Source organism: Polypterus senegalus, chromosome 6 (assembly GCF_016835505.1).
Source record: "Polypterus senegalus isolate Bchr_013 chromosome 6, ASM1683550v1, whole genome shotgun sequence".
NCBI lineage: Eukaryota > Metazoa > Chordata > Cladistia > Polypteriformes > Polypteridae > Polypterus > Polypterus senegalus.
Window position 1 is genome coordinate 59,869,442 of NC_053159.1, and position 17,337 is coordinate 59,886,778.

The 17,337-nt window shown below is 39.5% G+C and overlaps 1 protein-coding gene across 4 annotated transcripts in view; it reads right to left on the reverse strand.

Moving 5' to 3' along the window:
• Positions 1 to 17,337, reverse strand: part of plch2a (phospholipase C, eta 2a) — a 537,474-nt gene that overhangs the window by 476,110 nt on the left and 44,027 nt on the right. For 2 of the 4 annotated variants that reach the window (XM_039756057.1, XM_039756056.1), the window contains exon 2: positions 2,195 to 2,759. In XM_039756057.1, coding sequence (XP_039611991.1) covers positions 2,195 to 2,315 — 121 coding nt within the window. In that variant the 5' untranslated portion in view covers positions 2,316 to 2,759. Of the gene's footprint in view, positions 1 to 2,194; positions 2,760 to 16,482; positions 16,501 to 16,860; positions 16,881 to 17,337 lie in introns of those variants that run through there. The other 2 variants (XM_039756058.1, XM_039756059.1) reach the window with 2 other exon arrangements.

Sequence of the window (17,337 nt, forward strand, 5' to 3'; positions counted from 1 at the left end):
AGAAAAACACATTAATAAAAGTGTTAACTTGGTTTTAGTCCAGCTATTTGCTACAAATATGCTGCAGCAATGTGATCAGGTGACACAGCGGCCATTGGTCATACTATAAATCATCATTGGCTCAGGTTGAAGATATGTAAAGGGGTTGGAGGTTATTTACTTAACAGCACATGAAGGACTCAACACATTTATAAAACACAAGAAAATTATCATAGGCTTCATGCTTTTTTTTGGATTCATGGTGGCCGATAATGTTTAACTTTTTTTCACATGGTTTTATGACAGTGGGGTGGTTTGCCAGAGGAGAACACGCACATGTATATGGAGGATTGTAAAAAAACAGGTTTCTGCCTTGTGTATGCATGTAAATGTCCTCATTGACAGACAAGTAGGTTTGTTTGATTGCATTTCTGCATGAAACCCCAACCTCATGGCTTTAGCATTAAACAATACTAAATGTTACTATAAAGATACTGTTAAAACTCAGCTGAAGAAAACAGTACAATGTAAGCCAAAATAGAAGACCAACATCAGCCAAAAATAGCCAAAGCAAAAGTTAAGAACTAACACAGGCCATTACAATATAATCGAGCGTTTTCACACAGTGCCCCTCAACACCCAGTGGGGAAAGAATAAAACAAATGGTGAATTAATTACATACACTATACAATCAATGGGAAAACAACTGACGACATGAACAACAAAGAAATAAACCAAAATCCTACTGCCAACACAGATATCTAACAGTTAGAGGGTCTTGCTCACTTAGTCGATTCTCCAGTAAAAACAAAGAATTCCTTTCTCATCCCCTGTATGTCTCTCTCTCTCTCTCTTTCTTATTCAAGCCTGTTGACTCATCCAACCATCAGTTAGCCCTTGCTCAAAAATCCCCCACCCCCGACTAAGTCTGGACTCCGACCATCGCTGACTCAAAACAGCCTAAAGCCTACTCCTGGAGTCACAGCTGAAAAAACATTTCTGAAGAATGCAGCTCTTCTTCAAGTACAGGAACCCCAGGTTACAACTACATCTAATGTCCCCTGATGTACCTGTACACAGAAGTCCTATGTAGCTATTAAGGGACTAGCCTTCTAGACAAAGATTTCTGCCTTCAGAGGTTACCAAGTTTACATTATTTCTCTTCAGGGACCAGGTTTTCACTTAACAAAATGGAGGGTTATGACTACCCTGCTGATAGTTTTCCTTGGTCTTGGTCACTTTATTCAGCCTATCAATAATTGCTGCTTCCTCACAGCCATAAGAAACTTTGTCTCCTTGCCGACACTTTGTGACCTCTCTCTCACTCTCTCTCTTTGCCCTTGGATGCAGATTTGCTTCATGCTGATGGCTGGTTAGAATGAGGCATTGGGGCTCCCCATGGCCTTTTGATCCTTTCTTCAATTTTGGATGGACTTACATCACACTGCACTTTCCTTTCCTTCCAAGGGTTTCACTAGACACTGATCCTGTTCTGTGTTAACATCTTAACAACCACACACCCATCACAACATTTATTAGTGATTTTGACTGTTCTACTTTATCATGAACCAATTTTGTAATCAAGGCTGCTTTCTACTAACCAATGTCACCAAATGATCTGTCAGGAGCCACATATCAGTATACATATGAACTTGACATCACCCTCATTGCCATCATTATGATCATTATTTATCTTTCACATATGTCCTGTAAATTTCTATTCTTATTTTAGTGTTCTTTTTATTAGGCTTAACACAAGCCCCCTCAAGGATCAGACAAAAAGAGTCAAATATTTATTAGACTTCATTTCAGAATGCACCCCCAAGTTCAGAAAATCGGAATCTCAACAAGCTTAGCTGTTGAAGAATCAGACACAGACAATAACAATTACTGCACTTGCTTACAGGACACTTGGCTCTGACTGCGGCGCAAAATGGGCATTATCAGCTGAGCATCACTTTTTAATGTCAGTTAATGAGCAAACGTGCCATAGCCTTGGCTCAAAGGGATTATCCATTTCTTACGTAGGGCTTGAGCTAGGCCTCAGTCAAACAGGACCGCAGTATCAGCACCGCTGCAAAGCATTTAGGGTGTTTTATTTACCTTAGTCAGCCAATGCTTAGAAGATTGCGCCAAACTCCATCATTGAAATTAAACTACTTCACAGTGCAAGCCCAGTCTGAAAAACACTGAGTTAAACTTCCATTGTACTCACCCACAGTAATGACATTGGCTAACAAGAAGGTTGCTTCATATCGTTGGCTGGTGAGGACAGGGCTTTGGGGCTCCCCATGGCCTTTGGATCTTTTCTTCAGTTTTGGCTGGACTCCTGCCATTGCAACCTACACAGAGCTGGTGAATTTCCGTTACAATAAAATCCACTAAAGAGGTAAACTGAAGAGTGTGATCACTTGGTGGTAGCAATTCAATCTTTCCAGGCAACGTTTTGCTCAGAAAGCCTGTATGTCTTTTCTTCTTTTCTTGGATCCAACTGTCAATGTAAAAAATTCAAAGCACTTTAAGATGTGCCTGACCGATGACCATGTTTACTTTTTAACACTGCCCAAATATAAAAAATATGTAGAACTCCCAGAAAACTTAAGCTGATGCAAGCAGCTTCTTGTCCCTCTATAAGAAGTTCACAGGTATGGCACTCTTCACTAGATGGCCTGGATGCTGAGAGAGGCTGGAGATCTAAGATCAGTGAAGACGGAAGACACCTTCTTCACAAGGATTCAATGCTTCCATATAGAACTGTATAGGGCCAGCTTGTTGTCCACCTATAAGCAACAAAGAAAAAAGTGATCCTTGATAAATGTACTAATAATGCAAGAAAGCCTTACTTCAGTAATATATAAACACTAACTTAAATATGTCAAAACACTCAAGTACCTACAGAGACACTGTCATTTAGAATTTTTAATTGGCCTAACCTGCATTTCTTTGGGATATGAGAGGAAAGCCAGGGAATCCACCGAAACCCTCACATAGGGAAATGACTGGTCTGCAATTTAACCTAAGTCTCGGGAGTTCTCACTAAGCAGAGATCATTTTTCTGCCAAAATACAGTATATGTGCATATAATTCCCACATATACAAACAGATATATAATGTATGTGTATGTGTGTATATTTAGAGTGGCAGTGAACCAGAGAATATCCTAACAAAGGGCATGACAGAAATAGGCCCAGGGCAGGTTGTTGGCTTAGTGTAAGGTACATTCACTGACATGGGGCCAATTGTGTTTCACCAGTCAACCTAACGTGTATACCTTTGGTACTGTATATGGAAGTGATTTCAGATTAAGCAAATTAAAGGGTAACCCTGTCTTATCTTGTGGGTACGAAGGGTTTAAAGACTCAAGCCATCACAGAGCTAGTTATTTTACTTCCTCAGGTCAAAGCAGGAAGAATGTCACCCGACACAAGCATCTTGAAAGCCAGTGGTTTTGACACACTGGCCATGGAAGACAAGAGCATCCAAAATGGACATTTCTGTCCAAGCCCCTGAGAAGAGAAAAATAAAGAATTTTCAACATACTGGAAGACAAATAAATGGATTCAACTTTGAAATTTACAGTGTCAAACCTAATGCCTAGAAAAATGCATATGCATATTTCTAGTAGAAACATCTACATTATTATTCACCATTTACTACATTTACCTGATTTTAAATTGAATTCTTAAAAACTGAATGTTAAAATGATGTTTTCAGTATTGCTCATACATTGATCCAATTCCAAATCCACAGCAGTCATGTATTGAAGATCCTGCACCCAGTATTTGTCTGTGTGGATTTTATATGTTCTCTCTGTTTCTGTACACATTTTCCTCCAGGAACTCCGTTTTTTCTGCTTATATCCCCAGACAGATGCAGGGTTGGTTGACCACTCAGTCCAAATTGGCCTGGTGACAGAGTGAGCCTTGTCATTGACTGGATCCTCTCCAGAGCTGGTTTGTACCCAGTGTCACCAGAATAGACTCTGTGACACCATGACTCTGATCTGGATAAAGTGGGTTTGAGAATTTTAATTTATTATACATGTTTTCTTCATCGGGCGGCACGGTGGCATGGCGGTATCGCTGTTGCCTCGCAGTAAGGAGACCTGGGTTCGCTTCCCGGGTCCTCCCTGCGTGGAGTTTGCATGTTCTCCCAGTGTCTGCGTGGGTTTCTTACCACAGTCCAAAGACATGCAGATTAGGTGCATTGGCAATTCTAAATTGTCCCTAGTGTGTGCCCTGTGGTGAGCTGGTGTCCTGCCTGGGGTTTGCTTCCTGCCTTGTGTTGGCTGGGATTGGCTCCAGTAGACCCCTGTGACCCTGTAGATAGTGAAAGGATGGATGTTTTCTTCATTTGTTTTGTTTTTAACTCAGAACTTTTTGGTCCTTCAATCCCAAACTAGTGACTGAATATGTGGACTTGTAAATGTTCTCACCGTGTCTCTGTGCTTATTTCCAGGTTTCCTGTGCCTAAAAACAGGTTCTTGGGAAGCTCCACATCCCAACGTCATGCAGATTAAGTTAATTATCAATTTAATATTGAGCATCTGTGGGAATGTAACCTGTAGAAAAGTACATACTATAAAATGTTTGGTTCTGTTTGTTTCTCTTTTTTGTCTTGGTGTTTTGACATCACCATGAGTCGGGGAGCGTACAAGGATTTGAAAACTTGAAGGATGTATTAAACTATATTTTTTAATAATCATTGAAACAGTTTTCATGTGGTATTCTGTTATTTATTAGGTATTGTTCTAGTAGTGAGCTCTGAAAAATGTTTAAATTTGAGAAAAAAAAGCCCTTCAAATCATTCACCAGTGAGATGCAAGTGGGGCTATGCAATGCATCTGATCTTAAAGCATATTCTTTTGTTATGTGCATAATCTTCATACAAAGGATAAAGTATTTTTATTAAATCCTTTTTGGGGCTTTATTTTAGCAATGTTTTAGTGGTTCTGTGGTCTTTTGGATCCAGTGACCTGGGTTCAAACCCCTGTACCTCATCACTGTCTGGGTGTTCCCTGTGTCTACATGGATGTTACTCCTAAAGAAGTGCATGTTAAGTTTACTGTCCATTCCAAATTGACCCTGATTGTGCATGTGGGTCTTATAGTGTCCTAGCACACTGTCCAGGGGTGGTTTCTGCCTTGTGCCCACGACTGCTGACATAGGTTCTGCACCCCCCACCCTCACTAACAGTTTGGCTTAAGCATGCTGGAGAGTGTCACCTTTTCTATGCTAATATTTGTAAATTTCTACAATAGTCTGAGCTGGTGACTGGGAATATAAAAATAAATTGAATGAAACATTTAAAGTGAGCATATTTTTAATCAGGAAACACCTCCTCCCCGCACACCAAGACTACAACCACATCTACAATCTCACTCGCCACTGTTTTATCTAATGATAGGCCATGGAAGCAGAATTTTCCTGTTTGACTCACCACAGCACTAAAATAGCTCTCTTGGTCTCATTGTGAATGACCTCCTCTTAAGTGCTGATGCAGGATTGCCCTCTGAAATTCTTTTACTTGAGCCTACTGATGCCTTTGACACAATTTATCATGGCCTAAAGCACTATGCATTTCTATTTTTTTTTTTTGCTGCATCTATCCCCGATCTTTTGCAATAAATAACAGAATTCTCTCATTTGCTTTACTTCACGGTTTTCCATTAGATTAACTCCTTTTCAACTTCCACATGTTGCAACTAGGATACTTGATTGATGAGCACAACCAAATATTTAATTTAAGTGCTCATATTATAGTCCATGAGTATCCCTGGTGGAGAGCCGTTGGCCCTAAACTGTGACATCATCAGAAACATCAATGCAGAGACTCCATCCAGCTTCATACAGGCGAACACTACCACTGCAGAACTACAGTTCCTGGCTTCTTTCTATGGGAGTACACTTGATCTCTCTGAATTTTTCTTGGTTTCTCCTTAGGGACTCCTGTTTTCGCCTACAGTCTAAAGAGATGACATTGTATAAATTGATGTCAATAATGTTATTGAGGCTGGCTGCAGGACTGGATCCTATCTTGGTTATAGAATAGCTTCTGACATAAAAAGCAGAATCAGGCGCAGCTTTGGGTTGGTAAAGCAGTAAATAATTAGTACAGTGCACAGTGGGTTATAGAGCAACAGGCTGAAGACAATTTAGTGAACTAATCCAGCGATTTTATTCAATAAGGGGTATACATGTTCCCACTGGATAATACGAGGGTAAATCAAAAGTTAAAGGCAATTTGAAAATTACAAAGTAACCCCAACGGATAGAAGCTGACGCAGTACATGATAGCTTATGGGTAGTTCAAACATGCACAGCAGAGCACTCAGTGATAATAGTCCAGTTAAAGCCAAAGACAAATGAACATGGTCACTCCACTGTGGGATTGCACCATTGTTTAACAACACACCATAGTGAGATTATTTTGGACAGAGGGAGTGAAATTTGCTGTAATTCCCCAGGACCCCAAGTCATCATGCATTATGGAATGTGCAGATCCATAGCTGATATCCAAATGTGCAGCAATGGTGGCCAACATAATCTGTCGGTCTTCCCTAATGAAGGCATTCGCCATGTAGATGTGGGCTTGTGTGTGGAAGGTTGATGGTCGACCAGATTGAGCTTCATCTAGTTACACTTATTCTTGCTGCTTCAAACATTTCTACCAATTCATAAACTTTTTGCGGCGTCATGGTGTTTTCACTTCTGTACTGAACCAACATCTTTCAGTCAATTTCAACAGGTTTCACTCCTTCTGCCCTAAGAAATCTCACTACAGAAAAGAAATCATACAACAATGGTAAAATCTCGTAGTGGAGCACCCATATTCAATTGACCTTGGCCTCAACTAGACTAACGGTCAAGTGCTGTGCTGTACGTGTTTAAACTGTCTACAGGTATAAGCCATTGTGAATGCATCGTCTACGCCAGCTTCTATCCATTGCAGTTACTGTGTAATTTTCAAATTGCCTTTACTTCTTAATTTACCCTCATATATAATTTCATATTATTTATCAGCTAATATATATATATATTGTCAGGGATGCCAGGGGCAACGACCCGGCCGGGACGCCGTCAGGGACCGGATATGGGTCTACGCCCACCCTGGATCACGTGGGGGCCGCCTTCCTGGTTGCTTTGGGGGCCACGGGTTGAGGGCATGGAAGGCCCACCCTGTAGGGGCCCGTGGTCACCGCCAGGAAGCGCCCCAATGCCTTGGGGACCTGTTACCTCAGCACTTCCGCCACACCAGGAAGTGCTGGGGGGAAGAATTAAAAGGGCGCCCGGAGAGCTGTCTGGAGAACAGCCGGCACTTTTGCCACGCTGGGGCATGGCCAATAAAGGAGTGTTGGGAATCACGTGGAGCTCATCCGGGAGAATATAAAAGGGGCCGTCTCCCTTCATTCAGGGCTGGAGTCGGGTGGAAGCAGGACGAGGCAAGAGAAGAGAGAGTGGAGGCGGCCCGAAGAAAGGCATTGAGTGGCCAGGATTGAGTTGGGGTTTGTGCACTGGACTTTATATTTGTAAATATTGTATATATAATAAACGTGTGGTGGTGACAAACAACATGTCCGCCTGTCTGTGTCCAGGTCGGCTCCACATATATATATATATATATATATATATATATATATATATATAAAATAACCCAACAAACCTTGCTGGGATTTTTGTGTCACTCTTAGTAGCGGAGTAGTGGTCTGGATGCAACTGAGGTAGTGCTGCTTACTAAAGGCAAGAAGACAACAGGATATATCCAGACCAGACCCTTCAACCGTAAGGCCAACAAGTATAATGTCCAATTCAGTCCCAATAGTGTTCAAAGGGGAGTACAGGAATAACATAATAGTCACAAACCAGCTTCAAGCAGTCAAAGAATGTAAGGGCTGAAATTTATCATGGCAGCACTGTGTGTGAGGCAGAACGCAGTTCTAAATGGGTAGCCAGTCTGCTGCGGAGTCCTTCCATGTTCACATACTCATACTTACACAAAATAAACCTGGAATCACAAATTAATCTAACATGTACATCTTTAGGAATATGAAAAAAAATGGATTTCCTGGAGACACAAAACAAAAGCAACTTCTTTTATTTCTGCACCTCAATTCATACCAATGAGACACTAGGCAGAGGAGGAAAATGACAAACACGTATTCTTCTTTATACTAGTAAATTGACTTTTGTTAAGTGTGACAAGATACTGACAATCTCTTCAGCAGTTTCCACCCGACAATTCAACAAATCTAGCCTGCCTCATGACCTGTAATTAGTGAATCACTATCTAGACAATAAACCAGAAAAAATGAGATTAGCTCAATTTTTTCACACTAATGGAAGTTAGCAAATATCTCCAGTGCATCTTCATTCGTGTAAGACAGGAAATCCTAAGACAACCTTGATGAGTGTCTAAGAAGCCCATACTGGGAAAGGGGCTTACAAGTCATCTGCTTATTTCATCACTACCAGACACTGTACTGTCCCGTTGACTAACACCCAGCTCATCTTTTTGTCACATTCTTTACTGCACACGCAGTGTCGGTTAGATTGATGGGGAAACCTGCAGCAGCTTGTTGCTTCTGTGTAACTTTAACTGCTATTAAGAGGATTTCTGTATAAGTCATTTGTTGGCCTGATCTGTCATTGGTTAGTAGGCCAAGTTTCACCATTGCACAAGTGTGAAAGCAAACAAAGTACCACAACTGACACAGCAGCCAAGCCTCTTTCTATAAAGCAGCTTAGTTCTCATCCTGAGGAAAGTTAGAATGAAAGTCTCGGTCTTCTTACTTTTTTAGAATCTCCCTTCCAATGAGTCATTCTTCCATTCATTCATATCGAGTTAGTTGTTCCTCGCATTTTATTTTTCTTTCCTGTTCTATGGTTTTCAGCCCTCTTACAATCCAATATTAGCATAACTTTTGTAGGTGAGGAGTAATAAACAGTACATGCATATATTTTGTGAAACAACTTTTTCCACTCAAAAGTCAGATGCGGCGAGAGTATATTATGGAAGTACAGGCCTTGGGGTAAGAGTACTTATCACAGACCACAATTCAAAGTCATCAGATGACGCTGATTACAAAGCTCTGGTACTTTCACATGTACCTTACACCTACCTACCTGTCACAGCCCTAACTCTAACCTCCCCTTCATTTAGTGGGTGGTCAGCCAACATGGTGGGTCAGTATGACTAATTAAAACTAAGTTCTTCTGCCTAGTAGTCACTCCCAATAAGATTTGAATTCTGTAGTGGGTGCCATTATCACTGTTCTGGATGAAGTTTACTTGTATTTACTACTATCATAAGTTTCTAATGAGAAATTGTTCATCACAGACATAGTGACATAAGGAGCCATTCTGAGGAACTCCTGAATCCACAGGAGGCATATTTCATTTCTGCATCTGAGGGTCATCATGGTGGTTACAAATACCAATATTGGTAAGGCTGCAGAGAAGGATAAGATGAGAAATTCAAGTGCAGCAGAAGGAAATCTGATAAACTACAATATAAAGCTACTCCCAGCTGGCATGGGAGCATTTTGAAATTCCCATAAAAGCACTGGTAACTATTCGAGTGGTAAGGGTACTCTGCTCTGGTCAATTCAATTTGTTACTATCCCAACCCTCACCAGAAAAAAGAACCAATATAAGATTATTTGTCATTTATTATTATTATTAGATATTTTCATTTCCCACTGAGAAGCATTTCCAAATTTGATCAAAGTAAAATTCAAGATAACTCTTAGTAAAATGTAAATCCTTATGCTATATGAATATGTAAATACTAGCTGTACTACCCATCTAGATGAGATCACTTAAGTAATCAACTTTGGCTTCAGCGTTAACATTTGTAGTGCACCATATGTTGAAATGTATTTTGTATTGCATGTACTAATAAAATGGATTGCATTTGTCATTCCAACAGATGGCACATTACCAACACTTGTGACAATATCATGCAATAATACAAATGTTGGTGTTGCTCCATCTGTTGGAATGACAAATGCAATGCATTTTATTACAACAAATGTTTGTGACGCACCATTTGTTGGAATGACAGAGACATAACAACTGGATTGGACATGGATACACAGACACTCATCCTTTTATTAAGGTGAATGCACACACATACCTACAGTATAGCTATAAAGACAGCATTGTCAAAGTCGCTTAATATACTTCAGGGTCACGAGTAGGCTAGAGCCTTTCCCAGCAGCACTATATGCAAGGCAGGAACCAGACACAGATGGGGCACTCAGCACATCACAATGCTCGTCCACACACATGTGAAAGGACAAATTTTGTGAAAGGGATCAACTTAAAAAAATACTTTTTTGGGATGTGGAAGGTAAACAGGAGTTCGGGCAATAAAAATTAATATAGAGGTGTGGAGTAGGAACAGGCTATAGGGTACAACATTCACACCCGAAAACAAACACACAATCTATATAACTTCATAACAAATTAAAATATTTATTATTCATGATCCTCATTTTCACATTCTTTCCATTTCTGAGTGGGTTTCCCAAAGATGTCCCAAAAATTAATTAAAATGACTGGATGACTGGCAGCTCATGTGTTTATGTAAGTTAGTGTGCCCTGCAATGGTACAGAGCTGCCCAGTACTGCCAGGGGAGCCACCTGGGACCCTACATTTGGATTTAATAGCTTAGTAAACTGGATGGATAGTTAGATATGACTCATAATATCAAGACCACATCACGCCTTATATGTTAAACATTTATGAGATTCCTGATTTACTTTGGGCGCGCGACCTTCATTATATTTTTTATGTCTTCTCCCCTGCTTGTTTTTTCTGATGTGGATAGTCACCGTCAAACTGTCATATATGAAGAGCCTAATTCAACAAGAAACCATTTCTTCATGTATAATTTCCTTTTCAAAGTGTCTAGGGCAGAATGTACTTTTTTAAAAGGTGTTTCTCATGATCTCACTGATTTGTACACCGTTTATATGTTTCTTTATTCTCCTTTCTTTGGTAAATATATTCCCATTCCACCTCCCCTTTTAATTTTTTCTTGCTTATTAATACTTACTAATTACATATACAGTATTCATCTTCTTCTTTTAGAGTGCAACTTTGGCTATCTACCAGTGAAGTGTACGCCGGGCAGTTGCTGTGGGGTCAGATTAGCATGTACAGCTTAAAGAACAAGAGATCTGCTTGTCAGGGACTCCCAGAAGTAATTCTTTTCCTGCAAACAGTGCAATTATTGTTTTCAGCTACTAAACAATTACACGAGTTCAATTTCACCTCAAAAACACAGTAAGGACTAACTTTCCACTCATCCCTTGTGGGTTTCTTTAACCTTTCACTCCCCTTTTGTTGTTTACTGCATCGTTTATTTTAGTCTGCCCTTTCTTCCATCTAACCTGTATGAGACTAACATTCCACCTCCCTTGAAGTAACTGTATGTGGATAAGCCCCCCTTATGTTACGTCCTGAGGCCACTTCCGCTCCTCAAAATGAGACAGAAATGTGGCTTATCTGTTCTTTGCAATGTTAAATGCAGGTCTGGGCAAGCCAACACATGCCACCACTTCCAAGGTAAAGGCTGTTTGCTAACACATATACAAATGGCACACTCACTCCTAGGCTCCACATGTGGGCGATGAAAGGAGGAGTGTCAAATGTACAAAGAAATGTCACAATCACACACAGAGCTAAAATGTACAGGACTTCTGTGGAGCTACAGAGAACTGAACCCAACAGCAGGTCTACATCAACCTCCAGAGAAGAGGGAAAATGTCTGCCCACACTGAATTGTTTCAGTCCTACTTTTTCTGCCTTTGCTCTTTAATAAACAAAACAGCATGTACATCGTTCTCTTTCTTTACATAATTCATAGAGCAGCCCTTAGCTTTATTGTGCTGTCAGCTTTTTTTTTTTCGTAGCTCCTGATGTTTACTTTGGTGTGGCACTGCTGCAGCTACATGGCACAAATAGAAGTCAGATAAAGATGAGGATCTACAGATTTTCTCTGGCCTATATGATAAAGGAAAATCATTACAAGATAACAAAACTCCTGGATAAAGAATAAAAAGACCCTTCCAAAAACCTACACAGACAGAATAAAGAAACCTACTCAAAATAACTTTCAGTAGGAAATTTAGTATTCAATACTTCAGAATACTAACTGAGGGGTAAAACAAACTGTATGATTTATATTAGAAATACCACAATGAAGATACAAAAGAAAATAATATACTAAGAGTAATGCAGTGATGAGGGCTGCTGCCTCCCAGCTCTTGAGCCCTGCCTTTGAATACTGGCCAGCCTAGCCACTGACTGAATGGAGTTTACACATTTTTCCCAAGATTATATGTACTTTAAACTTGATACTCTGGCTTTCCTTCTTTCTCACAAAGACATGAGTAAAACTGCATGGTAACTTTAACCGTTGGTGCGTTCACAAGCATGTCCTGCAGTGGACTGGTGTCCAGTGCTTCCTGAACTGAATTAAACTGCATTGAAAAAGAAGGAATGAATAAAGATAAAGAAGGTATTGGTAAAGAAAGATATTGTGGGGATTAACACCGCTCTATCACAGCTTCAGAGTCTAGGATTTGAGTGGCAGCCTGGTCACCCTTGAAGTAGCGATGCTCTGTTCGGCCCGGCCACCAATCTAAATTACAAAAAAACCTGATCAGTGATCGGTAAATTGGCCGATCTCAAAGTATGATTTTCTTAGTATCTGCTTTTCTAAGTAGATAATTTAGTTGTAAGGCTCCATCATGCAAAATATTAAGGTAGTTGAGCAAGAGCATGTGTCTTTTTTTTTTTTACTGAGAACATCATGTAATTTAAATGCTGAAGGCAGACAGCAGCAAGGCAGACCAGAGACACAGAAAAGACTGGAATATTAGAATTACATTCAAGAAAGCGGAATAATAAACTGACAAAAAGAAACTGGAGGAATTGTGCTGTGCAATTAGACAAACAGCAGTAAAAGCAACTTTAATGAATTCAGACCTTTTTATTTTGTCCTTCAACTAAAGTGTCTGAGTTTGGATGGTGAGCGAGTACGTGTTAATTACAGAAGCTCACATTTTCAATTGGAAAAACAACAGATAAAAATTTTAAATTGCCACTCAGTAAACAACAGCCTAGTTACTTTAAAATTAACATTTGCCTCTTTTAGACATAAACTTGTTAAGATGTTAGTTCTGTATCTTCTTGAAAAACATCTTATGAACATTTGATAGATGGACGTCTTTTTTTAAGGTTTTCTACAAAGTTTATTATTTGTTTATGTGTATCACATGGTATACGTTTCAGTAATAAAAATCTTAATCCATACTTATAACACCACCTCAGGAATTAGGAATATGTAGCTGGTGCACTGGAACACGCAAAACAAAATTGTATGGATATAGTAAATGTATTTTAACATAAAAAAGCTGTAATGCAGTTAATGATTTAAAAACAAAAAACATAAGTGCATTTATATTTACACCAGTAATTGCGCAAGTGAATACACTTGACTTTAGCATTGCTAGTTTTCATACTTTTTCTCTGTGCGTTTAGCATTTATTTGCTCAGAGGCTGATGCGCTTGCTGCTTCCTCAGCAGCTCTTCTTTTCTCCACCCTATCGGCCCTAAAACTGGTTAAGTCAGTGTTTGTGTTGCAATTACTTAGTACGTTTTCTTTAATTTTTCATTTAAGCTGGCACTTAAGTCTTCAATCTGCCTCAAGAATGATTTAAGATATGAAGAGGTAGAGGAAGTGACAGCGAAGGTGGTAGGGATGAGGACGGCACCCATACGCATGAGCCGCATGGCCACCTTGTTGGCCGATGCCGAGAATTGATTCTACAATGAATTAAAATAAAAATAAAAAGAGGAATAAACTTTGAGATCAATCATCACCCTGAAAGCGGATAGTAGACGTCATGTGGTATATGTGTACCAAATTTCAGGTCAATAGGTCAAACGGTTTGCGAGCTACAGGCGATTTAAAATCCTGGACAGACAAACGAACAGCCAACATCACTTCATTGAATCAATGTGCAAAAATACATAGAATTTTTGTTAGACAAATGGTGAAAACTACTTTTTTTATTTAGGCTTTGTTTCAGATAAGTACATTGCAAAAGAAATGAAAAAATATGACAGCTTGTAATTCTGAGAAGCATTTCATTTTCTTTCATGCCATACTTGATGCGTGTGGTCTTTAGGACAAAAACCAAACCGAAGACTTCCTAGCAATTTTCTATATCTGTGAACTTGGAGAGTTGTCAGCAAAGTCTTAAGGATTACCCCAGTGCATAGGACGTGGACCCACCTGTGCTTGCTGCCCCACGGGCTTTCACAAGAAGACACTGACAATGCAATATTCTATTGCTGGCATATGAGTCCCATTGATCTTTTCCTTGACAAAATAAATCCATATAAACAATGTTTTTAGTGAAAACTTCAAGCTTTGCCCTCCGTTGCTGAGGTATTTCACTTGCATGTTGTTAAGCAGCAGTGCTTGCTTCGTTTCGACAAAGTCTGTGTCATTAGCACAACGTCATTGCGTGGCGGTGTTTGCTGCACACAGGACTTTTGTAGTGAGAAGTGAGGTGCATGCAAGCGGCAAAAAAATGTAAAAGTGCATGCATATGCCATTTAGTGGCTATGATTGAGCGTAAGCAGCGCGGACAGCTCCATACACACAGGTTTTTTGTTTATATATGTCTAATACATTATGGATAAAATATTTTCTGTTCATTTTTATTAGTTAATAAAGTGTATTTTAAGTTATTTTTGTTTTAGTATTTTTATGCTCACTGAACAATAAGCCTTAAGAATTTTATTTTATCAATAAAAAAATTAACAGAGTACAACTGTGGTCTGTAGTTTAATTATAAAAATCCCAAAGTTAACACTTTTGTATAGAACATAATGCTTCTATGCATCTGGCTGTGAAGGAGCTTAGTGTAAAACATTTTAAAGGAATAATAAACAGAAAACTGCTTTCAGAATTGGCCAATTCTGTAACATGAAATTGTTGATTCGTACTGGCCCTAGAAAACCTGATCAGATCACCCCTGCTGACGAGTCTTCATGTTCTCCCTGTGTCTATGTAAGGTTTTCTCCAAATTCACCAGTTTCAACCCACATATCAATGGTGTGCAGGTTAGGCTGACTGGTGACTCTAAACTATGAATGAATGAATGGACACTGACTATGCCCTGCAGTAAACTGGCTTCCTGTCCTGGACTAATTCCTGTCTTATGCCCAGTGTTGTCAAGATTGTTTCTAACCATCCATAACTAACAGTTTAAATGAATGAAAAAATGTCCAACTTTAAATACCTTTCTGGTCAATGGAATTGCTATTAATTATCATATAATTCTCGACTGTTTTTAATTGTCTTATTGCATTTGGCTGATTTGCAAAGTCTTAAATATGATTGTTGCATTACTGGATTACTGGTGGGCTTGCGATAGCTCTAAGAGACAAACAATATAGTTGCATTGAAGCTAATCAAAAATACACCATAACCTGCAATTTTACAATGAAAGGTTTAGATCTTCTATACAAGATTATTGGCAGCTGACACATGAAGGATATTGCTGCTGATGTTTTCTCTTTCAAACGTTACCTTATTGCATCTTTTTAATAAACATTCAACTTCACTAAAAAAGCTATATCACAGGAACTCATCCCAAAGAGACCTCCAACATACCATTTCTTCAGAGATTTTATGAAAACTCTAGCCATTGAAGAAGCACCAAACTGGCATCACTCTCAGACTTTCAGGCTCTTATGACCGAATATTCATTTTCAGGCACTTTATACATATGGGCTCCGGATCCATCAGATATTTTCAATCCCCAGACTCTTCCACGCATCATCATCCTAAACTTCTAGGCAGTCAGTGTCGCCTTGTGACCAAACAGAGCAGAGACTGCAGAGACTGAGTGAGGATCTGACTGACCAGCATCCAACATACCCACCATATAAAAATGAGCCACTGTAAACAGTTCACCCAACCATCAATTTTCAAAACCTGGTGGTTCCTCTAGCTCCAAGTCTTTTCCAGCAGCATTAGGCATAAGACAAACGTGACATTCCAGCACAGGGTACACTCATTCTCACACACACTTATTGATGACCAAGGTGTGACCACATTTATTGATCAGCACTTAACCCAACATTCATGTCTTTAGGTTGTGAAAGGAAATCAACAGAACCATAAGAGAAAACCAAAGACACAGTAAAAACTTCATAGACAATGAACTGACTGGACTTGAACCCAGCTCAGAATGTATAACCACACTGTTCTTCTACATAAAGTGTGCTTTATATTTTTGCATAGTGTTCATTGTGAAACAAATATAAGCAAAAGCTTACTTCCTTATTTTGTTCCATCATACCATCACCTCCTGTAAACTCATTATTTCGTACTGTGCAATTTCACATTCAGACAGACGGAATATTGGTAAGTGCTACTAACTTGCAGGTCCTGTGTCCTGGATTCAAATCTCATACCTGGCTGTTGTTGTTCTTTCTATGTTTGTCTGAGTATTCCTCCAGGTACTATAATTTACTTCCCACATTCCCAAGGACATACAGGTTACATGGTGACTTTAAATTGGCATGAGTGTGGATATGTTTGCCTTATCCAGGGTTGTTTCCCATCTTCTTCCATGTCTTGCCAGGATAGACTCTAGGCCCTGTGACCCTGACTTGGACTAAACAGGTCAGAGAACATATATAAGAGTCTTTCAGATGTCATTATTTGCTGGCTCCATGAATATACAGTACTGCCAAGGGAACCATAATAGAAAGCAACAGAACCCAGCAAGGAAAGCATACAAATCTTAAAGGTGGTAGAGTCACCACTATTAACTTGAGCTTTCTACTTACAGGCAATAAGATATAATCACTTCTCCTTCTATCCATCACAACAATTTCACTTTTCTGTTCCTTGCCCCGAATTCCTTGAAAGGTACCACAGAATTTGCTATCAATTTCCAGACACAAGAACCTCAAATAGCCGACTACACAGTAATTGTCCAGCTTTTAATGTGCCCTGGAGAGCCCCCAACCACATCCAAACATAGGATTAAGCAAGTCCAAGAATGTATCCATGTATGTTTGTTAAGTGTGGTGCTCTTTTTTACTGTGTTAAGCACCTCCAGGAGATTTGAATTACAAATTATCCTATAAAAAAGGAAGCACTTTCCAGGTCATCAGTACATCACAGCTTATGTCCATTAAATAAGAATTCCAGTGCATCTCTTCGGCTGCATTTGCTCTGTTTCTTCCTACCATATCACTCTGTGGCTGGTACAAGGCAATTAGGAGCGGGCAACAAAAGCAAGAGGAGAGGGTGCCAAGTGG